This window comes from Panulirus ornatus, chromosome 1 (genome assembly GCF_036320965.1).
Source record: "Panulirus ornatus isolate Po-2019 chromosome 1, ASM3632096v1, whole genome shotgun sequence".
Lineage (NCBI taxonomy): Eukaryota > Metazoa > Arthropoda > Malacostraca > Decapoda > Palinuridae > Panulirus > Panulirus ornatus.
Genome location: NC_092224.1, coordinates 68,208,023 through 68,234,529, shown reverse-complemented (window position 1 = coordinate 68,234,529; position 26,507 = coordinate 68,208,023). Strand labels below are relative to the sequence as shown.

The following is a 26,507-nucleotide window of genomic DNA, read 5'->3' as shown; positions in this document are numbered from 1 at the left end:
TGAGTTTGGTAAAGTGTGTGAAAGAAGAAAGTTAAGAGTAAATGTGAATAAGAGTAAGGTTATTAGGTACAGTAGGGTTGAGGGTCAAGTCAATTGGGAGGTAAGTTTGAATGGAGAAAAACTGGAGGAAGTAAAGTGTTTTAGATATCTGGGAGTGGATCTGGTAGCGGATGGAACCATGGAAGCGGAAGTGAATCATAGGGTGGGGGAGGGGGCGAAAATCCTGGGAGCCTTGAAGAATGTGTGGAAGTTGAGAACATTATCTCGGAAAGCAAAAATGGGTATGTTTGAAGGAATAGTGGTTCCAACAATGTTGTATGGTTGCGAGGCGTGGGCTATGGATAGAGTTGTGCGCAGGAGGGTGGATGTGCTGGAAATGAGATGTTTGAGGACAATGTGTGGTGTGAGGTGGTTTGATCGAGTAAGTAATGTAAGGGTAAGAGAGATGTGTGGAAATAAAAAGAGCGTGGTTGAGAGAGCAGAAAAGGGTGTTTTGAAATGGTTTGGGCACATGGAGAGAATGAGTGAGGAAAGATTGAACAAGAGGATATATGTGTTGGAGGTGGAGGGAACGAGGAGAAGTGGGAGACCAAATTGGAGGTGGAAAGATGGAGTGAAAAAGATTTTGAGTGATCTGGGCCTGAACATGCAGGAGGGTGAAAGGCGGGCAAGGAATAGAGTGAATTGGATCGATGTGGTATACCGGGGTTGACGTGCTGTCAGTGGATTGAATCAGGGCATGTGAAGCATCTGGGGTAAACCATGGGAAGCTGTGTGGGGCCTGGATGTGGAAAGGGAGCTGTGGTTTCGGGCATTATTACATGACAGCTAGAGACTGAGTGTGAACGAATGAGGCCTTCGTTGTCTTTTCCTAGCGCTACCCCGCACACATGAGGGGGGGAGGAGGATGGTATTCCATGTGTGGTGGGGTGGCGATGGGAATGAATAAAGGCAGACAGTGTGAATTGTGTGCATGGGTATATATGTATGTGTCTGTGTGTGTATATATATGTGTACATTGAGATGTATAGGTATGTATATTTGCGTGTGTGGACGTGTGTGTATATACATGTGTATGGGGGTGGGTTTTGGCCATTTCTTTCGTCTGTTTCCTTGCGCTACCTCACAAACGCGGGAGACAGCGACAAAACAAAATAATAATAATAATAAAAAAAAAAGATGCTTTGGAAGGAGGCATATAATGTGCAAAAGCCAAGAGAACAAATGGAAACTGTGGATGTCAAAGCAACAGGACGACAGTTTGAAGGGTTTGGATGGTCAACCTTCTTAGAGATGGGATGTACCAATGCATACTTTTAAGAAAAGTTCTGGTTCTTAAGCAGAATCAGAAGAGATGAGCAATCACAGGTGCAAGTTCAGAGTCACACTCTTTCAGTATAAGGGGATGGATGCCATTAGGACCATAAGCCTTGCAGGTGTCCAAAGAGAGAAGCACTTTTCTGAAAGTCTGAAAAGAGATTACAAAGAGGGGCATAAGATTAGCAAGAGGAGCATCAGGGGGTGAAGGAATACCAGAATCATCCTAAGTAAAGTTAAGAGAAATGGGGACCAGAGAGAGTTGCTTTCTCTTGGGAAAAGATAGCTACAGTACCAACAAAAGAGAAAAGTGAGGAAAAGATGGAGCGACAGCTGTTGTTAGCAATGCCCTTATCCAAAGGCCTGCATGACCTATCAGTGGATGATGGGGAGAAGTTATTGCACTTCCCTTGTGTAAAGGAATGCCTTGCCTCATGGATAATGTACTTGCAATGATTACAGGCAGTGATAAAAGCCTAATAAGCCTGATCCCTTATCTGAATGGCCTCAGAACAGGAGCAGTTGAACCATGGATTGGCAGATTGGCAGAAGAGGTCCATCTTAGAGGAAGAGCCATTAAATGATTCCATTCCTAAAACAATAGCCTCTGCTATGCGCTTGGCTGAAATAGAAGCTTCACCAATTGAAAAACAGTAATTTACCCAAGGAAAGTCAGAAAAGAATATTTGTAAGTTATTCCAGTCAGCTTTATTGAAGTGCCAATGTCTGTGCTTGGAAGGGGCTGCTGGATGGGGAGGTGCCATTAAAACAGATACATTTATGAGAATGTGATCTGATGAACCAATTAGCAAGGAGATTGTGTCGTCACAGCGGGATGGACTAGAGAAGAAAAACAGATCCAGAATATCAGCCGTCAGGAATATGGGTAGGGTGAGAGATAACTTGCTCTAGATTGCTGAGAATGTAGAATGTGATGGCTCCAATTCCCCACCAGCCGTATAGGAGGAATAAAACCATTCCCTTTGGCAAACACTGATATCCCATTAGTAAATGATCTTGGCTTTTGGATGAGACGATGCCACAGTCTCATGGCAGGAGTTCAAATAGTCAAAGAATGATATACAATTTGTAAAATTTAGGACAGCAATAGGTGAAAAAGGAAAAGCATGGTAGTTGGGAGACATACCTTGAGCCCAAGTTTGAAGACTCAAGGTCCCTGAGGCATGCAACATGTGTGTTGATGTTGGAGTAAACACAGACACCACCTTTAAAGCAGAAATATGAGTGAACGAATGGAGCCTTTGGTGTCTTTCCTAGTGCTACCTCGCACACATGAGGGGGGAGGGGGGTTGTTATTCCATGTGTGGCGGGGTGGCAATGGGAACAAATAAAGGCAGACAGTATGAATTATGTACATGTGTATATATGTATATGTCCGTGTGTGTATATATATACGTGTACATTGAGAAGTATAGGTATGTATATTTGCGTGTGTGGACGTGTATGTATATACATGTGTATGTGGGCGGGTTGGGCCATTCTTTCGTCTGTTTCCTTGCGCTACCTCGCAAACGCGGGAGACAGCGACAAAGCAAAATAATAATAATAATAAAAAATTTCCTTCATTTGAATATCAATATCTTTTTCCATATCTATTTCTCAAACATATATAGAGCTCTTGCCTGCCACATAATTAACCCAAAGACTCAGTCCTTTAAACAGTATTTTGCAAATCTTTCATCTACCTAAATTACAAAAATAGCCATTGCTACTTTCCACTTTAGACAGTATCTCACTCAAAGGTGATCAAACCTGCCCATAACAAAAGCAATCCATATCGACCCAACTGCATTACCACACTCAGTTTTGCAAGCTTTATGACTCAGTGATAACAATTGTGCCATAATATTCTGAGAGCATTATTCCAATGTGAAAGCTGAGAGATGCTGACCTATGCTGTTTGTTTAGTCATCAATCATGCCAATAATACAACATGTATTTCATCATTTTACAATATCAGTAAAAGACTTTCTACATTACAGTAAATCTAAAATGATAAATTCAAAGATTATCATATGAAATTACAATAAAAATACAAATACTGAAAAAGACTCACATAATACCATCTATTTCATCATTTCTTGAATGGCACGTAAAATAGCCACTGCCAGACGATTCCTTGTATTTGTCATCCGAGTCTGCACTCTCTTTCCCATCTGTTGCATCAGAAATGCTGTCCATGTCTAAATACAAGATACCATTACACTCATCCTGATTCATCCTATTCATTGAGTAAGTCCAAACGTCTTGGGAAATATTACAGTGACCATCATCTTTTGATTCAAAACACTCTGGTGGGGAAAAATTGGGATGAACTTCATACATCCTCAGAGATATCTGGCTTTGGTGACCAGTGTTCATTTTCTGGCTGTCTTCTTCAGCATCAGCAAATTCTGATACAGAGGAACTGTTAGTAATTTCATGCATTTTCACAAAAACTTGACTGTCTAAAGATGAAGCATCATCTAAAGGAACAGATAGTAAATAGGCTGAGTCTTTACTCTTCTTCATGTCTATGGTTGTGTGCTGTCAGAGCGATTGACGATTCTTGATATTCCTGAGGACTCTTGATGTTTTAATTCTGATTTCAAATCTTCTCTCCAAATATCAGATCCACCATCAAAAAAAGCAATTAAATAATTATAAATAAAACAATAGAAAAAATAAAATATCCAAAATCAGTTCATAGAAGGTAAACACTATTGTTTCATTTTCATATCAAAACTGTCTTGTTCAATGGTTCTTTATATATTTTTTGGCTTATGCAAGACTCCTACAGCAAAATCACTGGCAAATTCACAGGCAATGCATGCCTATGAACTAATGGGGTCACAAATGCGTACCTAAAGAACATGATACCGACCCATTGTTTACTATCTCATTATCTCTTCATATCAGTGTCAGTTACACAAGATAATCTAATCCAATGTCAGGACACTGCCTTGCCACTAATGCTCTCACTAATGGACAATAATTTAGGGTATGATGAAGCAAAATCCTGGTAAGTCACACCTTTAACTATTCACAATACTTTATAAAGCATGGTAACTCTGCAAAGTATTTTGATGTATATCAGGATCTTGTGGATACAGGAGATAATTCCCTTCCTTAGCAGTAAATTTCCCAAAAACATAACACTGCATCAGCAACCACGACTAAAAAATTAAGTGCTGTTTCACTATCATATATAACATTGTTCCACGGATGCAAGTACATCTGTAAGGTCATTAGTAATGTGGTATTCTAACAGTTCCAACACAATACCTGCACCTTTACTTACATTAGCATAAGATCTTTTGAGACTTGCTTGCTATAATTCTAAATGATATTGTGGGAAACAACTTTGGAACTGACATATGATAAAGCATGAAATAAAAATGGTTAAAAGGCTACCATAAAAATTTTGTACCATGGAAAAAGTTTCAAAATACATGCCTAAAGTTTATTTTTACAGAACTGACTGAATAATCAAATAGTGCAATTTCCTGACACTTTTTATCAACTTACATTATCACCCCTGCGTATAACAGGTATACATTTTCTTATTTTCTTTTTCTAAACTTGTTTGTCATTTTTCTAATAACTAAAGCAGTGAAAGTAGAAGGGGAAGAATGTATACATATATATACACACACAGACATATACATATATACACATGTACATAATTCATACTGTCTGTCTTTATTCATTCCTATCGCCACCTCTCCACACATGAAATAACAACCCCCTCCCCCCTCATGTGTGCGAGGTAGCACTAGGAAAAGACAACAAAGGCCACATTCGTTCACACTCAGTCTCTAGCTGTCATGTAATAATGCACCGAAACGACAGCTCCCTTTCCACATCCAGGCCCTACAGAACTTTCCATGGTTTACCCCAGATGCTTCACATGCCCTGGTTCAATCCACTGACAGCACATCAACCCTGGCATACCACATCGTTCCAATTTACTCTATTCCTTGCACGCCTTTCACCCTCCTGCATGTTTAGGCCCCGATCACACAAAATCTATTTCACTCCATCTTTCCACCTCCAATCTGGTCTCCCACTTCTCCTTGTTCCCTCCACCTCTGACACATATATCCTCTTGGTCAATCTTTCCTCACTCATTCTCTCCATGTGACCAAACCATTTCAAAACACCCTCTTCTGCTCTCTCAACCACACTCTTCTTATCACCACACATCTCTCTTACCCTATTATTACTTACTCGATCAAATCACCTCACACCACATATTGTCCTCAAACATCTCATTTCCAGCACATCCACCCTCCTGCAACTCCTGCACACAACTCTATCCATACCCCACACCTCGCAACCATACAACATGGTTGGAAACACTATTCCTTAAAACATACCCATTTTTGCTTTCCGAGATAATGTTCTCAACTTCCACACATTCTTCAAGGCTCCCAGAATCCCCCCCCACCCTATGATTCACTTCCGCTTCCATGGTTCCATCCGCTGCCAAATCCACTCCCAGATATCTAAAACACTTCACTTCCTCCAGTTTTTCTCCATTCAAACTTACCTCACAACTGACTTGTCCCTCAACCCTACTGTACCTAATAACCTTGCTATTATTCACATTTACTCTCAGCTTTCTTCTTTCACACACTTTACCAAACTAAGTCACCAGCTTCTGCAGTTTCTCACACGAATCAGCCACGAGCGCTGTATCATCAGCGAACAAATGACTCACTTCCCAAGCTCTCTCATCCACAACAGACTGCATACTTGCCCCTCTTTCCAAAACTCTTGCATTCACCTACCTATAAACCCCATCCATAAACAAATTAAACAACCATAGAGACATCACACACCCCTGCCGCAAACCAACATTCAATGAGAAGCAATCACTTTCCTCTCTTCCTACACGTATGGAGAGAGATGGGTGATTATTGATGCATATGCACCTGGGCATGAGAAGAGAGATCATGAGAGGCAAGTGTTTTGGGAGCAGATGAGAGAGTGTGTTAGTAGTTTTGATGCACGAGACCAGGTTATAGTGATGGGTGATTTGAATGCAAAGGTGAGTAATGTGGCAGTTGAGGGAATAATTGGTGTACATGGGGTGTTCAGTGTTGTAAATGGAAATGGTGAAGAGCTTGTAGATTTATGTGCTGGAAAAGGACTGGTGTCTGGGGATACCTGGTTTAAAGAGAAAGATATACATAAGTATACGTATGTAAGTAGGAGAGATGGCCAGAGAGCGTTATTGGATCATGTGTTAAGTGATAGGCGTGTGAAAGAGAGACTTTTGGATGTTAATGTGCTAAGAGGTGCAACTAGAGGGATGTCTGATCATTATCTTGTAGAGGCGAAGGTGAAGATTTGTAGAGGATTTCAGAAAAGAAGAGAGAATGTTGGGGTGAAGAGAGTGGTGAGGGTAAGTGAGCTTGGGAAGGAGACTTGTGTGAGGAAGTACCAGGAGAGACTGAGTACAAAATGGAAAAAGGTGAAAACAAAGGACGTAAGGGGAGTGGGGAAGGAATGGGATGTATTTAGGGAAGCAGAGATGGCTTGCACAAAAGATGCTTGTGGCATGAGAAGTGTGGGAGGTGGGCAGATTAGCAAGGGCAGTCAGTGGTGGGATGAAGAAGTAAGATTATTAATGAAAGAGAAGAGAGAGGCATTTCCATGATTTTTGCAGGGAAATAATGCAAATGACTGGGAGGTGTGTAAAAGAAAGAGGCAGGAGGTCAAGAGAAAGGTGCAAGAGGTGAAAAAGAGGGCAAATGAGAGTTGGGGTGAGAGAGTATCATTAAATCTTAGGGAGAATAAAAAGACATTTTGGAAGGAGGGTAATAAAGTGCGTAACACAAGGGAACAAATGGGAACTTCAGTGAAGGGGGCTAATGTGGAGGTGATAACAAGTATGGTGATGTGAGAAGGAGATGGAGTGAGTATTTTGAAGGTTTGTTGAATGTGTTTGATGATAGAGTGGCAGATATAGGGTGTTTTGGTCAAGGTGGTGTGCAAAGTGAGAGGGTTAGGGAGAATGATTTGGGAAATAGAGAAGAGGTAGTACAAACTTTGCAGAAGATAAATGTCAGCAAGGCAGCGCATTTGGATGGTATTGCAGTGGAATTTATCAAAAAAGGGGGTGACTGTATTGTTGACTGGTTGGTAAGGTTATTTAATGTATGTATGACTCATGGTGTGGTGCCTGAGGATTGGCGGAATGCTTGCATAGTGCCATTGTACAAAGGCAAAGGGGATAAAAGTCAGTGCTCATATTACAGAGGTATAAGTTTGTTGAATATTCCTGGGAAATCATATGGGAGGGTATTGATTGATTCTTCATCCCACCACTCATTACCCTTTCTAAGCTGCCCACCTCCCACACTTATGCCACAAGCATCTTTTGAGCAAGCCATCATTGCTTCCCTAAATGAATCCCATTCCTTCCCCACTCCCCTTACGTCCTTTGCTCTCACCTTTTTCCATTCTGCACTCAGCCTCTCCTGGCACTTCCTCACACAAGTCTCTTTCCCAAGCTCACTTACTCTCACCACTTTCTTCACCCCAATGTTTTCTCTTCTTTTCTGAAAACCTCTAAAAATCTTCACCTTCGCCTCTACAAGATAATGATCAGACATCCCTCCAGTTACACCTCTCAGCACATTAGCATCCAAAAATCACTCTTTCACATGCCTATCAATTAACACGTAATCCAATAATGCTCTCTGGCCATCTCTCCTACTTACATATGTATACTTATGTATATATCTCTCTTTTTAAACCAGGTATTCCCAATCACCAGTCCTTCTTCAGCACACAAATCTACAAGCTCTTCACCATTTCCATTTACAACACTGAGCACCCAATGTACACCAATCATTCCCTCAACTGCTACATTACTCACCTTTGCATTCAAATCACCCATCACTATAACCCGGTCTCGTGCATCAAAACTGCTAACACACTCGCTAAGCTGCTCCCAAAACACTTGCCTCTTATGATCTTTCTTCTCATGCCCAGGTGCATAGGCACCAATAATCACCCATCTCTCTCCATCCACTTTCAGTTTCACCCATATCAATCTAGAGTTTACTTTCTTACATTCTATCACATACTCCCAACACTCCTGTTTCACAAGTAGTGCTACTCCTTGCTTTGCTCTTGTTGTCTCACCAACCCCTGACTTTACTCCCAAAACATTCCCAAACCACTGGAATGTTCCCCTTTACCCTTGAGCTTCGTTTCACTCAGAGCCAAAACATCCAGGTTCCTTTCCTCAAACATACTACCTATCTCTCCTTTTTTCTCATCTTGGTTACACCCACACACATTTAGACATCCCAATCTGAGCCCTCTCCGCATGACTCCTTCTTTTGTTTCCCCTTTTAGAAAGTTAGAATACAAGGAGGGGAGGGTTTCTAGCCCCCCTGGTGCCGTACCCTTTAGTTGCCTTCTACGACAAGAAGGGAATCCAAGGGAAGTATTCTTTCTCCCCGATCTCCAGGGATAAGCTGAGAGGGGCAACTGGAGGGATATCTGATCATTATCTTGTGGAGGCGAAGGTGAAGATTTGTAGAGGTTTTCTGAAAAGAAAAGAGAATTTTGGGGTGAAGAGAGTGGTGAAAGTAAGTGAGCTTGGAAAGGAGACTTGTGTGAGGAAGTGCCAGGAGAGACTGAGTGCAGAATGGAAAAAGGTGAGAGCAAATGACGTAAGGGGAGTGGGGGAGTAAGGGGATGTATTTAGGGAAACAGTGATGGCTTGCACAAGAGATGCTGTGGCATGAGAAAGGTGGGAGGTGGGCAAATTAAAAAGGGTAGTGAGTGGTGGTATGAAAAGGTAAGATCATTAGTGAAAGAGAAGAGAGAGGTGTTTGGATGAGTTTTGCAGGGAAGTAGTGCGAATGACTGATAGATGTATAAAGGAAAGAGGCAAGATATCAAGAGAAAGGTGCAAGAGATGAAAAAGAGGGCAAATGAGAGTTGGGTGAGAGTATCATTAAATTTTAGAAAGAATAAAAATGTGTTTTAGAAGGAGGTAAATAAAGTGCATAAGAGAAGAGAACAAATGGGAACATCGGTGAAGGGGACTAATAGGGAGGTAATAACAAGTAGTGGTAAAGTGAGAAGGAGTGAGTATTTTGAAGGTTTATTGAATGTGTTGGATGATAGAATGGCAGATATAGGGTGTTTTGATCAAGGTGGTGTGCGAAGTGAGAGGGTCAGAGAGAATGGTTTGGTGAACAGAGAAGAGGTAGTGAAAGCTTTGCGGAAGATGAAAGTTGGCAACGTGGCAGGTTTCGATGGCAATGCAGTGGAATTTATTAAAAAAACGGGTGACTATTGGTGACTGGTTGGTAAGGATATTCAATTTATGGTTCATGGTGAAGTGCATGAGGATTGGTGGAATGCATGCATAGTGCCATTGTACAAAGGCAAAGGGGATAAAGGTGAGTGCTCAAATTACATAGGAATAATTTTGTTTAGTATTCCTTGGAAATCATATGGGAGGGTACTGATTGGGAAGTAATTGATTGAGAGGGTAAAGGCATGTACAGAGCATCAAATTGGGGAAGAACAGTGTGGTCTCAGAAGTAGTAGAGGAGGTGTGGATCAGGTGTTTGCTTGGAAGAATGTATGTGAGAAATACTTAGAAAAACAAATGGATTTGTATGCAGGCATATTATAGAGTTGATAGTCATACTCTATGGAAGGTACTAAGAGTATATGGTGTGGGAGGTAAGTTACTAGGAGCAGTGAAAAGTTTTTATCAAGGATGTAAGGCATGTGTATGAGAACAAAGAGAGGAAAGTGACTGGTTCTCAGTGAATGTCGGTTTGCGGCGGGGGTGCCTGATGTCTCCATGGCCATTTAATTTGTTTTTGGATGGGGTTGTTGGGGAGGCAAATGCAAGAGTTTCCGAGAGAGGGCCAAGTATGCAGTCTGTTGAGGATGAGAGAGCTTGGGAAGTGAGTCAGTTGTTGTTAGCTGATGATACAGCACTGGTAGCTGATTTGGGTGAGAAACTGCAGAAGCTGGTGACTGAGTGTGGTAAAGTGTGTGAAAGAAGAAAGCTGGGAAAAAGGGGAATAAGAGCAAGGTAATTAGGTTCACTAGGGTTGAGGAACAAGTTAATTGGGAGGTAAGTTTGAATGGAGAAAAACTGGAGGAAGTGAAGTTTTAGATACCTGGGAGTGGATTTAGCAGCGGATGGAACCATGGAAGTGGAAGTGAGTCACAGGGTGGGGGAGGGGGCGAAGGTTCTGGGAGTGTTGAAGAATTTGTGGAAGGCGAGAACATTATCTTGGAGTGCAAAAATGGGTATGTTTGAAGGAATAGTGGTTCCAACAATGTTATATGGTTGCGAGGCCTGGGCTATAGATAAGGTTGTGCGGAGGAGGTTGGATGTCTTTCAAATGAAATGTTTGAGGACAATATGTGGTGTGAGGTGGTTTGATCGAGTAAGTAATGAAAGGGTAAGAGAGATGTGAGATACTAAAAAGGGTGTGGTTGAGAGAGCAGAAGAGGGTGTATAGAAATGGTTTGGTCACATGGAGAGAATGAATGAGGAAAGATTGACAAAGAGAATATATGTCAGAGGTGGAGGGAATGAGAAGTGGGATATCAAATTGCAGATGGAAGGATGGAGTGAAAAAGATTTTGAGCGATTGGGGCTTAAACATACAGGAGGGTGAAAGGCGTGCAAGGGATGGAGTGAAATGGAACAATGTGGTATACCGGGGTTAACATGCTGTCAATGGATTGAACCAGGGCATGTGAAGCATCTGGGGTAAAGCATGGAAAGTTTTGTGAGGCCTGGACGTGGAAAGGGAGCTGTGGTTTGGGTGCATTACATATGACAGCTAGAGACTGAGTGTGAACGAAAGTGGCCTTTGTTGTCTTTTTCTAGAGTTACCTTGTGCGCATTGGGGTGTTTGTGCATCTGTGTGTGCTGTTTTTCATTTGTGGTGGGGTGGCGACGAGAATGGATAAAGGCAGCAAGTATGAATATGTACATGTGTATATATGTATATGTCTGTGTATGTATATGTGTGTATACATTGAAATGCATAGGCATATATATGAGCATATTACTTCTTCCTTTGTCATGCCTTCCTCTTCCATATACCTTTTCCTCTATGCTACCTCTACTCTTATCGTAATAACAGATACATCTTTTTCATCTCCATCTTTTGTCATCTGCACTCTCCAAAACATGTCTTAACATACTTTCACTCCTTTCACATAATTCTCTTCTACTTTGACTCACTTCCATCCAGGTTAGCTTATTATGAACTTTAAAGTGTCCATTACTTTTCCTCTGAGAGCGTTATTTCCTTTCCTATATTGATATATACCATCCTTATCACTACTCAGTGCTACAGTTCTACTCTCTTAGTCCTCTGTTCATCACTCTTTTCTAGAAAATTTACCTTATCCTTGTAAACTTGAGTCTTTTTCATTCTTCCTCCACAAGCTTCCTCAAATCATGTTACCATATATATTGTCTTTCCCTTTCCACACCCTATATGAGATGTACTACATATTTCCTGAGAAGCTTCCACAAAAGCAGGCTTAAACTGCTGCCACTCCCATCCTAAACAATTTCAGATTCTCTCTGCTAAATCCGAGAATATACACTTGAATCTTTCATGCCTCAATATTTCCACTTTTTCATATTTTGTCATTCCTATTTAAATACTGTACCATCTTCAATAAAGCACAAACCTATATCTTAATATCATTTGATATAACAATCCCCCACCCTCATTGACTGCATATCAAGCAAACTATCCACAGTGTCATTTCTTACAAAAAACAAATGTCATGCTCTTGTCTACCGTGTCAATACGGCATGTATTTATGAACATCTTTCCATCTAAATTATGTACTTCCAACATGAATGCTGTTGCATACAATCAGTGTTCTGTCACCATTGCCATTTGAGTGGAATACAGGTATTGGTTCATGAATTATAATAGTTTGAAAAATGTTTAGTTGCAAGTTTATTAGTGCAAAATTAATAGTTGCAAAACATCAAGTGTAACTGTCATGACTGCATATGGAGTGTGTAATGAGAGAGAAGAGAAATCAAGGACACTCTCTGGGGAGAACTTCAAATGGCTTTTGGAGAGAGAGAGAGAGAGAGAGAGAGAGAGAGAGAGAGAGAGAGAGAGAGAGAGAGAGAGAGAATATGACTAAGTAGGGGAGGGAGTGATAGGTGGGTATGGGGTCCCTTATTCAAGAGCCCATTGTCCTTTACCCTCTTCCACACAAATATACCATGACTAATTTTCCTTTAATAAAAGGCATGCATGGGACACAGCGAATTGGAACGATATGGTATAACAGGGGTGACATGCTGTCACTGTGAGTGGAAAGGGGAAATAATGGAAAGATCTTTGGGGCTTGGTCATCAATAGGGTGTGGTTTTGGTGCATTGCACATGAAAGCTAGAGAATGGATGTGAACAAATGCAGCCTTTCTATGTATGTTCCTGGTGCTACCATGATAACACATGAAGCAGCTAACAACTATGAATGAAAAAAGGAAAGTATCTACAACTTAAATTCATCCCTTATCATTTATTCCTCTCACATTCCACTCCACACACACCTACAATTCCAGAGAGTACCTGCAGGAATGCCACTTTTATCTAAGGCTGCAAGCACCTTTTATGTGGTGCATTCAAAGAACTGGGGAATGCTGCCATAACCCTGCTGAGTAGCAAAAAGGGCACACTTGCTACCTTACTATCCTAAAATCGGAAGAGTCTCACCGAAGATTTGCCTTAAATTTCCATGTTATAGAAAAAATATACCAACATTATTGTCATTTGTTATTGTCTTTCCTTTTGGCAAAGTATTTGCATCAGAAAATGCTTGTGTACTGAAATGCACAAACTACAACACGAAAAATCATCAAAATTCTATTTTCAAGACAGAAATCATGGCTGAAAACAAAAGGATATCAAACCAATGTCATGACATACAACCTAGACATAAGTATTCAAAAATCGAAATACAGCACACATTAAAATCATTATCTCGACAACCAGAATACACCAATAAAAGAGACATCATTAAGGAAAATATCTTCTGACCTGATTCCCATACAGCAGCCAACAATCTTGTCATGTTCCTCCACACTGCATCTATCATTTTAAGATACAGATTCACTTGTGTTAATCTTACATACTGTCAACAAGCTTGTAGTTCACCTGAAGATGTCCAATTTTTAGTTAAACATTATTCAAATGCCCAGTGAAGAATGCAAACTTCAGAATAACATGAATCATATTGGTATAAGATTCATGTGAAGCAGCTGTGGTCAACAATGGAAGGGTCAGTAGGGCCTGATTGTAGATAGGAAGCTGGGGTTTCAGTGCATTGCACATGACAGTTAAAGAATGGATATCAGGAAATGTGACCTTTTTTATCTGTTCCTGGCACTACCTCACCAATGCAGAAATAGGTGATCAAATCTAAAAAGGAATTCAAAAAATAAATCTCACACTTAAGACACATCACCAGTCACTTACAAAAAGAGGGATCCAAGAACCACATAATCGCAGTAACTTACCCTCACCAGATAAATCATGTATGAAAACATAAGCACTTAGAAATAATGTAACAACATACAAAAACTGTCAGTACTCAAAGTTTCTCACATTAAGGAAAATAAACCAATCATTAGGAGACAAAACACTGGAATACAGGGTCCTCTATACTTATATTCTTAACAATCCTCCATTCCTGATGCTGCGAGAACCTTACAGAACATATCCAGAGAACAGACATCACCAAGGAACACCTAACTGACCAATCTTCCATGCAACAACCAACAACCTTGCAATATTCCTCCAGTCTAACCTAACCATGGTCCCCCTGACCAACTGTGATACAGGCATCACCATCATCTTTTCTATCATTTCATTTCAAGATGTACAGTACTGTGTACTACTTTTACATACTACCTAATGCATTTCTGTACATTTGAACTCATGAATGCAAAATCCTCCCAGCAAAAGCATGTAAAGTGGAGACTATAAGCCACATATTTTTAAAAATACATCAAAAAAGATACACATTTGTTGCTAGTGGAAGTCTGGAGAGATCTTTATTGGTTCTGATACCCTATACAAATGTTTTGCATACTTTTGCATTAATCAACCTGACATCTTCCCTGATCTTCATAACCCTCCCCATTCTCAACTTTTTATTTTCGAATTCATGGGGAAAACTGACCAAAATCACAATCCTCATCACATATCTATTCTCTATACAATATTTTTCATAAATAAAAGTGTCTCTTAAACTCCAGAATATAATTCCTGCAAAACATTCGCCTATACAGGAACAAGCTATCAACATATAAAATTACTGGATAGGAGTACTGGTATTAAAGTAAGGAGGCTTGTGGATTATATAATTTGCTGAAGTAAGGAACTTAAAAGAGAAATACCTAACTAAAATGCCTTAGGAAGCACGTTTATGTTAACTGTTACTTTAGCCGGGGGACCCAAGAGAAAACCCTGAGGTACGCCTACTTCGTCATAACAGTTCAGTAAATGATAATAAATTTTTCTCACAGCATCGTTTTTTCATCATTTTTCACTGTTACCGGCTTAACACTTACGACGATATATTGCATTAAATTCCTCATCTACTCATACATCCGACTAGAAGTGCACACATACATTTACTGTCAACCTTTTACGATTAACCATATGAAATGACATGAGGATAGGAGCTTTACACTACTTAACAGGATCTTCTTAACAAACAAAGCATGAAAATCATACAAAAATATGTGTACACTTAAAAATCTATATATATAAAAAAAATATTGTTTTTACCTTAACGACACTTCTACCTTGAGATTCCTCAATGAGAGTTCGTATAAATATTTACTATGTCATTATTTCTCAGGCATACTGAATATATTGTTTATTTCAAAAACCCCTTCATCTATGATGACAATGATTGAAAAGACCGACTTGGCCATCTTATCCACACGAAATAAGACCACTGCATATTCAATGCATTGTAATTCACGAGGACTGTGTCCGTGTGTGTAATCGTATATTCACATTTGGCCTCCAAAAATAAAATCTTTCTCAACAAGTTCCCCAAATCAGTAAGAACAACTCAATATTTCTCATAACACATTCCAAGGCTTATTATGAACATTCCCCATTCCCTAACATTCAGCTAGCCACACCTCTCCTTCAAAAGACGAGGTGGTAACGTGGATAGTATTTGTCTTCTTGTCGCGAGAGACGAAGTCACGAACTTACATCTAGTATGCATGGATTTAACTTGAAAACTATATATATATATATATATATATATATATATATATATATATATATATATATATATATATATATATATATATAATTTCTTTTTCTAAATATTTATTATACCTTGTCGCTGTCTCCAGCGTTAGCGAGGTAGCGCAAGGAAAAACGAAAGAACGGCCCAACCCACCAACATATATGTATATACATAAACGCCCACACATGCACATATACATATCTATACATTTTAATGGATACATACACATACAGACATATATACACATATACACATATATTCATACATGCTGCCTTCATCCATTTCCGCCGGCTCCCCGCCACACATGAGATGGCACCACCCTCCACCGCGTGCGCACAATGTAGCGCTAGGAAAAAAAACAACAAAGGCCACATTAGTTCACACTCAGTCTCTAGCTGTCATGTGTAATGCACTGAAACCACAGCTCCCTTTCCACATCCAGGCCCCACAAAATTTTCCATGGTTTACCCCAGACGCTTTACATGCCCTGGTTCAATCCACTGACAGCACGTCGACCCATGAATACCACATTGTTCCAATTCACTCTATACCTTGCACGCCTTTCATCCTCCTCTATGTTGAAGCCCCGATCGCTTAAAATCTTTTTCACCCCATCCTTCCACTTCCAATTTAGTCTCCCACTTCTCGTTCCTCTTTGTCAATCTTTCCTCACTTAATCTCTCCATTTGACCAAACCATTTCAATACACCCTCTTCTGCTCTCTCAACCACACTCTTCTTATTACCAAACATCTCTTTTACCCTTTCATTACTTACTCGACCAAACCACCTCACACGACATATTGTCCTCAAACATCTCATTTCAAACACATCCACCCTCCTTCGCACAATCCTCACTATAGCCCATGCCTCACAACCATATACCATTGTTGGATCATTATTCCTTCAAACATACCCATTTTTGCTTTCCGAGATAACGTTCTCGCCTTCCACACATTTTTCAACGCCTCCAGAACCTTCGCCCCCTCCCCCACCCTGTGACTCACTTCCGCTTCCATAGTTCCAACCGCTGCCAAATCCACTCCCAGGCATCTAAAAGATTTCGCTTTCTCCAGTTTTTCTCCATTTAAACTTACCTCCCAACTGACTTATCCCTAAACCCTACTGAACCTAATAACCTTGCTCTTATTCACATCTACTCTCAGCTTTCTTCTTTCACACACTTTACCAAACTCAGTCACCAAACGTCTGCAGATTCTCACCCGAATCAGCCACCACGCTGTATCATCAGCAAACAACTGACTCACTTCCCAAGCTCTCTCATCCACAACAGACTGCATACTTGCCCCTCTTTCCAAAACTCTTGCATTCACCTCCCAAACAACCCCATCCATAAAATCAAAGAACCATGGAGACATCACGCACCCCTGCCGAAAACCGACAATCACTGGGAACCAATCACTTTCCTCTCTTCCTACTCGTACACATGCTTTACATCCTCGATAAAAACTTTTCACTACTTGTAACAACTTACCTCCCAGACCATATATTCTTAATACCCTCCACAAAGCATCTCTATCAACTCTATCATATGCCTTCTCCAGATCCATAAATGCTACATACAAATCCATCTGTTTTTCTAAGTATTTCTCACATACATTCTTCAAAGCAAACACCTGATCCACACATCCTCTACCACTTCTGAAACCACACTGCTCTTCTCCAATCTAATGCTTTGTACATGCCTTGACCCTCTCAGTCAATACCCTCCCATATAATTTCCGAGGAATACTCAACAAACTTATACCTCTGTAATTTGAACACTCATCTTTATCCCCTTTGACTTTGTACAATGGCACTATGCATGCATTCCGCCAATCCTCAGGCACTTCACCATGAACCATACATTCACTGAATATCCTCACCAACCAGTCAACAACACTGTCACCCCCTTTTTTAATAAATTCCACAGCAATACCATCCAAACCCGCCGCCTTACCGGCTTTCATCCTCCGCAAAGCTTTCACTATCTCTTATGTTTACCAAATCATTCTCCCTGACCCTCTCACTTTGCACACCACCTCGACCAAAACACCCTATATATATACATATATATATATATATATATATATATATATATATATATATATATATATATATATATATATATATATATATAGCTGCCACTCTTATCATCAAACTCATTCAACAAACCTTCAAAATACTCACTTCATCTCCCTCTCAATTCATCACAACTTGTTATTACCTCCCCATTTGCCCCCTTCACCGATGTTCCCATTTGTTCTCTTGTCTTACGCACTTTATTTACCTCCTTCAAAAACATCTTTTATTCTCCCTGGCAGGAGTTGTGGGAGTGTGCCAAAGAGTGTAAGAAAGTAAATTCAGGACTGATGTGGGTAAAAGTGAAAGTGGCTTATGAGAGATGGGTGATAATCATTGTTTATACACCTGGCCACGAAAAAAGATTACGAGAGGCATGTGTATTGGGGAGCAGCTGAGTAGGTGTGTCAGCAGTTTTGATCAGGAACCCGGGTATTAATCAATGGTGGGTGATTTTAATGCGAAGGTAAGTAATATGGCAACTGAGGGTATAACTGGGGGGCATGAGATATCTACTATCATGAATGGAAATGGTGAACAGCTTTTGGAGTAGTTTGCTGAAAAAAAGTGGTGGTTGGGAATAATTTGTTTAAAAGGAACTAAATAAGTGAACGCATGAGTAAGAAAGATGGTCAGCGGGCATTATTGGATTTCATATTAATTGACAGGCATATAGAGGAAAGACTCTTGGATGTAAATGTGCTGAGAGGGGCAGCTGACGGAATGTCTGATCACTATCTTGTGGAAACAATATCCGTGACAAGAGAGTGGTGAGAGTAAGTGAGCTCGGAAAAGACTTCTGTGAAGACATACAAAGAAAGAATGAATGTATTAAGGCAAAAGGGGAGAGGAAGTGAAGCAAAGGGAATGGGTGAGAAATGGGTGAAATTCAGGGGAGCAATGTTGGCATGTGCGATAGATGCATGTGGCAGGCGACAGTTGGAAGGTGGGCAGATTAGAAAGGGTTGTGAGAGGTGGGTTGAAGTTGTTGTTGTTAGTCAAAGAGAAAAGAGAGACGTATGGGCAGTATTTACATGGAAGGAGTGCAAATAATTGGGCGATGTACGAGAAAAAGCAGCAGGAGGTCAAGAGGAAGGTGCAGGAGTTGAAAAAGAAGGCAATTGAGAGTTAAGGTAAGCATCAATAAACTTTAGGGAGAATAACATTTTGGAAGGAAATCAATAATGCGAAAAAAAAAAATGAGAACAAACAACATTGGTGAAGGGGGCATACGAGGAAGTGGTAATAGGTAGTGATGATGTGAATCGGAGATGAGAGTATTTTGAAGGACATTTGAATGTGTTTGATGATAGAGTGGCAGGTGTAGAGCGTTTGGGTCGGGGTGGTATGCGAAGTGAGAGCCATGGAGAGTGGTTTTGTGAAGAAAAGAGGTGATGAAAGCCTTATGTAAGATGAAATGCGGCAAAGCGGCTGAGGTGGACGGTAATGCTATTGAATCTATTAAAGGGAGGGGTAACTGTGTTGTCAATTGTTAGTTAGTATTTTCAATGTATGTATGGATCATGGAGAGGTGCCTGAGGATTAGCGGAATGCTTGTACAGTGTCACTGTATAAAGGTAAGTAGAATAAAGGTGAGTGCTCAAACTAAAGAGGTATAAGTCTGTTGAGTATACCTGGTAAGTTGTATGGGAGAGTAAGATTGAGAGGATGAAGGCATGTACAGAGCATCACATTGGAGAAGAGAAGTGTGGTTGCAGAAGTTCTTGAGGATGTGTGAATCAGGTGTTTGATTTAAAGAATGTGTGAGAAATACTTGGAGAAACAGAGGGTTTTGTATGCGGCATTTATGGATCTAGAGAAAGCATATGATATGGTTAATAGAGATACCTTGTGGAAAGACTTATGAATATATGGTGTACGGGGTAAGCTTCTAGAAGCAAAGTTTTTATAATGATTGTAAAGCGTGTGTTCGAGTAGGTAGTGAAGAGAGTGAGTGGTTCCAGGTGAAGGTGGATATGCGGCAAGAGTGTGTAATGTCACCATGGCTGATTCATTTGTTTAGGGATTGGGTGGCGAAAGAATTAAATGCAAAGTCTGTTGAGGATGAGGGATTCCTGAAAAGTGAGCCAATTATCGTTTGCTGGTAACAAATTCGAGTGAGAAACTGCATAAGCTGATTGCCGAGTTCGGAAGAGTCTGAAAGGATGAAGTTGAGTAAATGTGGATAAAAACAAGGTTATTAGTTTCAGCAGAGCAGAGGGGCAGGTTAGTTGGGGGTGTGAGTATGATTAGAGAAAATTTTGACTGGAGTTTTAGATACCTGAGAGTGGACATGGCAGCGAATGGGATCAATGAAGCGGAAGTGTCATATGATGCGTGAGGGGCGAAGGTTCTGGGAGCATTGAAGAATTTGTAGAGAGGGAGGTCGTTATCTGGGGGTGAAAATGGGTATGTTTTAAGGAAATGCAGTCTTGACGTATGAGTGCGAGGCATGAACTCTAGATGAGGATGCGCGGGGGAGGGTGAACATGTTGGAAATGAAATGATCGAGACATTATGTGCTGTAAGGTGGTTTGATCGAGTGTTATAAAAGGGTAGGAGAGAGGTATTCGTGGCTATGATAATCGGTCCTTTGCTTTTTGCGAGATCTGCTCTTAACCTTCTCTTGCTCGTAGTAGTCAATTGTTCTGTGCTTGCTATACAATATCATTGCTATCATTATACTGCTATGCATATTTCCTCTTATTTTGATAAACTTTTACAGGAGTATTCCGATTCCCTGGTACTATTTTTTCGGCCTCGGCTGTTCGGGTTAAGATCGAGGCTTCTGTAGTCCCGTAACTTGGGCCTTCTTCATGACTTCCTGGTTAATGTTGTTATGGTGAAGACTCTTCAGAGACCGTTGTTTCATGTTACTTTTCGCGACTTGTGTTTTGCTCTTGTACAATTAGCTTCCAAATCTGTCCTTAATGAGCCTCAAACGGGTCTTGAATGTCATCGTATCGATGTAAAGTCTGTGGTCCTTAGAATGAAGGTCACATTTCAGTATCAAATGATGCATTTTGAATTCGCCTACTGACCTTCCACATATGGAAGTCACCTTCTCTTTTTTTTTTTTATTGTAGTAACCTTTCCGTCGATGCGCTAATTGATCGACGTGTAGCTCGGTCAACTTCATGCCCACCTTGGTTTCGTGTGTAGGACCTAGTTGTTTAGTTGGTGACGATGAAGGGTGTCTAGGTCCATCCTAGGCACCGTCCTAAGAGGGACCATACTGAATGTTTTGGCTGAGGATGATTCCTTTGCGTCTGAGTCCCTGGGTTTAGATTTAGCTGAAGGATGTATGTCCTGCATGATATCCTCTCCTGGATGCCTCGCACATAGAAAAAAAAAGTACACATTGGGACTATGTGGGAGGCTTGGGTTGACCACGATGGTGTCAGCGCGGCAACCTGTTCCCTCAATCAGTCAAAATTCAGATATCTTCAGAGTAGGTGCATGTGGGGAATTTCTTGCAGGGATGGCCGTTCGATGCCAGTAGCTCTCTGGCTGCTGTCCGGCTTCTCGATTGCCGAACAGCTGTGCGTGGATAACATCAGTCAATGCCTTGAGTGAATTGTTATTTGTTATAGTTGAAGTATAACGTTGTCTTCTGTTTCTTCCCCTGTCTCTTGCAGGGTTTTAAAGGTTTCTTGTGGCTCCGTATATTCCACCTCCGATTCCCTGTATGTACAACTCTCTGACTATCTGACTTCTTTGCTACAAATCTCTGCTCTCTTTTCATCCACGCGCCGAGACCCTCTACGCTGGGAAATTCAATGTGCATCAGAGAAGGACTGGTTAGGCTCTAAACGGGTGGATCCTGGTGGAGCTGAGGCCTTTTCTTTATCTCTCTTTAACGATCTGGAACAGTTAGCTGAACGCACGACCCAAGTTCCCGACCATTCTTCTACTTCTTCGTGACCTCTGAACCCTTCCACTCTACTTCTAGCCCCTTAGTTGGGCACGTTCAACCTCTATTTCCATCCCCACTCCTCCTTTCCCTTCAAGACGCCAACACTGGTACCTTGGAAGAGCTCAGTGGTTATTCCTGCGCAGTTACTTTACTGACTTTCCCTGCGATAGGTACTGCTTCTCTGGTCGGGATGCCTCGGGTTGTGCTGAACACACAGCAGAGGTCATCTTGGCTCGGATGGAACCCGGATGTTCTAGCTATGAAAGAAACAAAGTTCAAGGATAAGCGGAAAGAATGGTTTAAGAATGTGCTTGGGATGAAGTCGGGGGATAGTGTGAAGGTGAGAGCAAAGGAAGGGGTAATTCTATTGCTGAAGGAGTTGTGGGAATATGCGAAAGAGTGTAAGGTTAGCTTTCGCCTTATATGAGTAAAAATGAAAGTGGATTACAGGAGATGGGTGATTATTAGTGCTCATAAACCTGATAGGAGAAAAATGAAGAGAGACGAGTATTCTAGGAGTAGCTGAGTGGTTGTGTCAGCAGTTTAGATGCAAGAGACCAAGTATTAGTGATGGGCGCTTTACATGGGAAAGTGAATAATGTGAAAGGAGAGTATATCCGGGGAACAGGGGGTATTCGGTAAAGTAACTTTACATGAATAGCTTGTGAACTTATGTGCTGAAAAAATACTGGAAACTGGCAATACGTCGTTTAAAAAAGATAAACATTCATTAGTATACATGGGTGAGTGGGAAGGATGGTCAGCGGGCATTACTGGATTACGTACTAATTGATAGAAGTGCAAAAGAGAGACGGAGGTGAGTGTGCTGAGAGGGGCAGCTGGGGGTATATCTGATCGTTACCTTGTGGAGGCAAGGGTGAATAATTGTGTAGGTTTTCGGAAAAAGAGGAAATGATATGAGTGAGAAGAGGGATGTGAAAGTAAGAGCGTGGGAAAAAGACTTGTGTGACGAGATACTAAAATATTGTGAAGAGAATTGCAAAAGGTGAGTAAGGGAAGCAAGGGGAGTGGGTAAGAAACGGGAAGCATTCAGGGAACGAGTGCTGGCATGTGCAAGAAAAGTGTGTGGCATGTGGAAGGTAGGAGATGGGCAGGTGAAAAAGGGTAGAAAGCGGTGGGATGATGAAATAAAGCTGTTAGTGAAAGAGAAAAAGAGAGATGGATGGGAGGTTCTTACAAGAAATGCGCGCGATGACTGAGAGATGCACAAGAGTAAGCGATAAGAGGTTAAAAGGACGAAGGGGTTGAAAAAGTGGGCAAACGAGAGTTGGGGGAAGTGGGTGAGCGAGTATCAGCAAAATTCAGGGAGAATATGTTTTGGAAGGTTAATAGTGTGAGGAAAACAAGAGCAAATGGGAACATCGGCGAAGAAGGCAAATGGGGAAGTGATAACTAGCGGTGATGAGGTGAAAAGCTGATGGAATGAGTACTCTGAAGGACTGTTGAATGTGTCTGATATCAGGTGGCGGAAGCAGGGTGTCTGAATCGGGGAGGTATGTGAAGTGACAGAATCTTGGCAAGTTGTTTTGGTGAAGGGAGAGGTGAAAGCCTTGCCTTGAAATGTGGCCAGGCGACTGGAATGGACAGTATTGCAGGTGAATGTCTTAAGAAAGGGAGTGACGGTGTTGTGTTGATTGGTTGGTTAGGATTTCAATGGTGAGGTCCCTGAGGATTGGCGGAATGCATACATAATGCCTCTGCATGAAGGCAAGGAGGACAAAGGTGAGTGATCAAATCGCAGAGGTATAAGTTTTAGTGTGCCTGGTAAAAGGTACGGAAGTGTGGTGGCATGCACAGGGCACCATCTCGGGAGGAGGAATGTAATTTCAGAGTGGATGAGGATTTATGGGTCAGGTGTTTGCTTTGAAGAATTTGTACGCGCAAAACGTAAAGAAAAAAGTTTATGCATGTGGTGATTATGGATCCGATAGAGATGTTTTATGGAGTGTCTTACGAATATATGGTGTTCGAAGAAAGTTATTAGAAGCACAGCAGTGTTTTTACCAAGAAAGTAGGGTGTGTGTACGAGTGAAGGTGGGTCTGCGGCAGGGGCGTGTGAAGTCTGTATATGAATAGGGTGGTGAGGGAAGTATATGTATGGGTCTTGGAGAGATGAGCAGGTATGCAGTCTGTTTGGGGAGGGGGGGCCGCTTGGAAAGTGAGTCAGTAGTTGTTTGCTGATGACAAGGCAGCTAGAGTCAGATTCGAGTGAGAAACTGCGGAAATTGGTGTCTCAATTCGTCCGAGTGTGTGAAAGGAGAAAACTTAGGGTAAAAGTAAATAAAAGTAAGGTTATATTATAGGTTTAGTAGTGCAAATATAGAACTTAGTAGGTGCGAGCTGAATGGAGAGAAGGGAGTGAAGCGGACATGACAGCGAATGGACCCACGTGAGTTAATGTGAATCATAGGATGGATGAGGGGGCAAGGGCTCTGGAAGCTTTGAGGAATGTATGGAAAGAAAGATCACTCTAAGGGAGGGCAAAAATTGATACGTCTGAAGAATTAGTGGGCATGGCAACAAATGGAACCATGGGAAACGAGAGGTCATTTGGTGGGCGAAGGGACAAAGGTTCTGGGAGCACTGAAAAATGTATGGAAACATAGGTCACTATTTGGGATGCGAAAACGGGTATGCTTGAAGAATCAGCATTTCCAAAGTTGTTGCATGGATTAAAGTATATATTAAAGAGGGTGAATGTATTGGAAAGGAAATGTTTGAGGATAATATGTGGTGTTAGGAGGAATGATCGAGTAAATAATGATACAGTAAGAAAGAGGCGTGGTAATATAAATAATATGGTTGAGGGAGCTGAAGAGGGTTTGCTGAAGTGGTTTGAACATAAATAGAAAATGAGTGAGAAAGGGTTGACTAAAAAGGTGCATGTGTCAGAAGTGGACGGGACAAAGAAAAGGGAAAATACCAAATTAGAGATGGAAGGATAGAGTTGATAAGATTTTGAGTGTTCGGGGCTTGAACATGCAAAAGGGTGAGAGGTTAAAGTGATTTGAAGCGATGTGGTATACAGGGGTCGAAGTGCTGTCAGGGGATTGAACCAAGGCATGAGAGGCAGCCGAGGGAACCACGGAAAGGTCTGGTCATGGACAGAGCGCTGTGGTTTCATTGCCTTACACCAGACAACTAGACAATGGATGTGAATGAATGAGGCCTTTTCATCGTCTGTTCATGGCGCTATCGCTAACGCGGGAAACAGCAAACTGGTATGAAAGACAAAAAAAAAAAAAAAAAGATATGGACGGGGAGTTATAAATACAAAGCTGCCTATCCGTATGCACAAATAAGTAAAACAACTAGAGTGAGGGTGAACATTACACTAGCATCCTAGTGAACAAGCAGTGTAAACAGACTCCTCCTGCAAGTGGTAACAGAGTCAGGGAGACGGTCACCCTCGATCGACACTGGACGGAAAGAGTATGATACATAATGCATCAAGTACATTCTTACACTAGAGTAGTCGACCCTATCCTGATCCTGCGGAAAGCGTAGCCCCGGGTCCTAGAGTTCAATGATCATGATGACAAGTGTGAGGAAGAACGTTACACCAATAATAAGGTGAAGGTAACACTGGACGGGGCAGTCAACCCACAGCCAACCCCAGCTATTCATCCTCCCCTTGGGAATGGCTGATATATGCGTTCCTGAAATATAGACTAGGGTGTGTTTGTGCCTATACACTTGAGCCGTAAAGATATGGCACAAGTACAATCTTAAGAGAGGGTAACTCGAGTGTGAAACTCTCTCCTAATACATATAAGTTGTTATTACTGAACATAACGCTAGCATTATGGAAATCATTCCGCATCTTTCCGTGAACTTAACAGAATAAAAAAACCTAATGTCTTAGTAACTATAACACCATTAACAGTGAGAATACAATACTAGGTGAATATCAAACCAGTACCCAGATGAACCAAATTCTAACATCTCAAGCCAAACCACGCAAACAGCCTACTGAATATATAACTCCAGCAGAAATTCCATCTCATTCGAACCATCAACTGAAGATGTTTAATTTGGTTATATTGGAGAATTTGGCTACTATTGCTTTCAATTAGATGGATTATATATCTCAGTGGCGGCGGCAAAGGGGTGGAGACTGAAGCCCCACCACTTTGAAAAACATGGGGGCTCAGCCCCTCAATTTTGTTTAAGTTCCATTGTGTAGAACTGCAGTATGTTCTGAAAGCTTTTGCTCCGGTGAGCCCCACCACTTTTCAGAAGCTGCCGCCGACCCTGTATCTGTACAAGTTTACATAATAATCACGAGATAATTGTATGGGATGAAGAAAATGGGAACTAAAGAGATGAAAAGATTTTGTAATTTCAATTGTGCTTCCTATTCGATATTATAATAGGCTAGCTACTTATAGGGTTGCGAGCTGTTTTAATTACTACTAATTACCAGTCTGTTGCCAAGTCAGTAATCATCCGCCACTAGTTTGCAATTATCTGCTGGTAACATGCGATTATCCCTAGGTAACACGGCAAAACTGGTCATTACGGTGGCGTAAGGGACGGCACTTGTAGCTTGGTGTGTGAGACTTTTCAACATAATAACACACTCCATTAATTGGACAACATAGACTGAAAAGAAATCTATAAGCAATAAAATTCTGGGAGGCAGTGTAGCCAGGCAGGAACTCCATCCATTTACACGACCAAAGTTATCCCTTTTACATAATGATCGAAACTTCCTCATGCACTGTCTGTCAAAAATAACAAATTTACAAAGCCTAAGTAAATGATAAACGTGGTCAGGTATATTCTCAAAAAATAACTTTCATCGAATATTTGTTACGGTTCCGTGAAATTAACAGGTACTGGGGCGGG

General features: G+C 41.2%; 1 protein-coding gene across 8 annotated transcripts in view; it reads right to left on the bottom strand.

Moving 5' to 3' along the window:
• LOC139749349 (uncharacterized) overlaps positions 1 to 15,433 on the bottom strand; it is a 113,195-nt gene extending 97,762 nt beyond the window's left edge. For 2 of the 8 annotated variants that reach the window (XR_011712951.1, XM_071663104.1), the window contains exon 1: positions 3,395 to 4,357. Coding sequence is in view for 4 of the 8 variants with exons in the window: in XM_071663104.1 (XP_071519205.1) it covers positions 3,395 to 3,849 (455 nt within the window). In the remaining 4 variants the exon portion in view is untranslated. Of the gene's footprint in view, positions 1 to 3,394; positions 4,383 to 8,741; positions 8,886 to 14,937; positions 14,985 to 15,157 lie in introns of those variants that run through there. The other 6 variants (XM_071663115.1, XM_071663124.1, XM_071663133.1 and 3 more) reach the window with 6 other exon arrangements.
• Between the last annotated feature and the right edge of the window lie 11,074 nt (positions 15,434 to 26,507).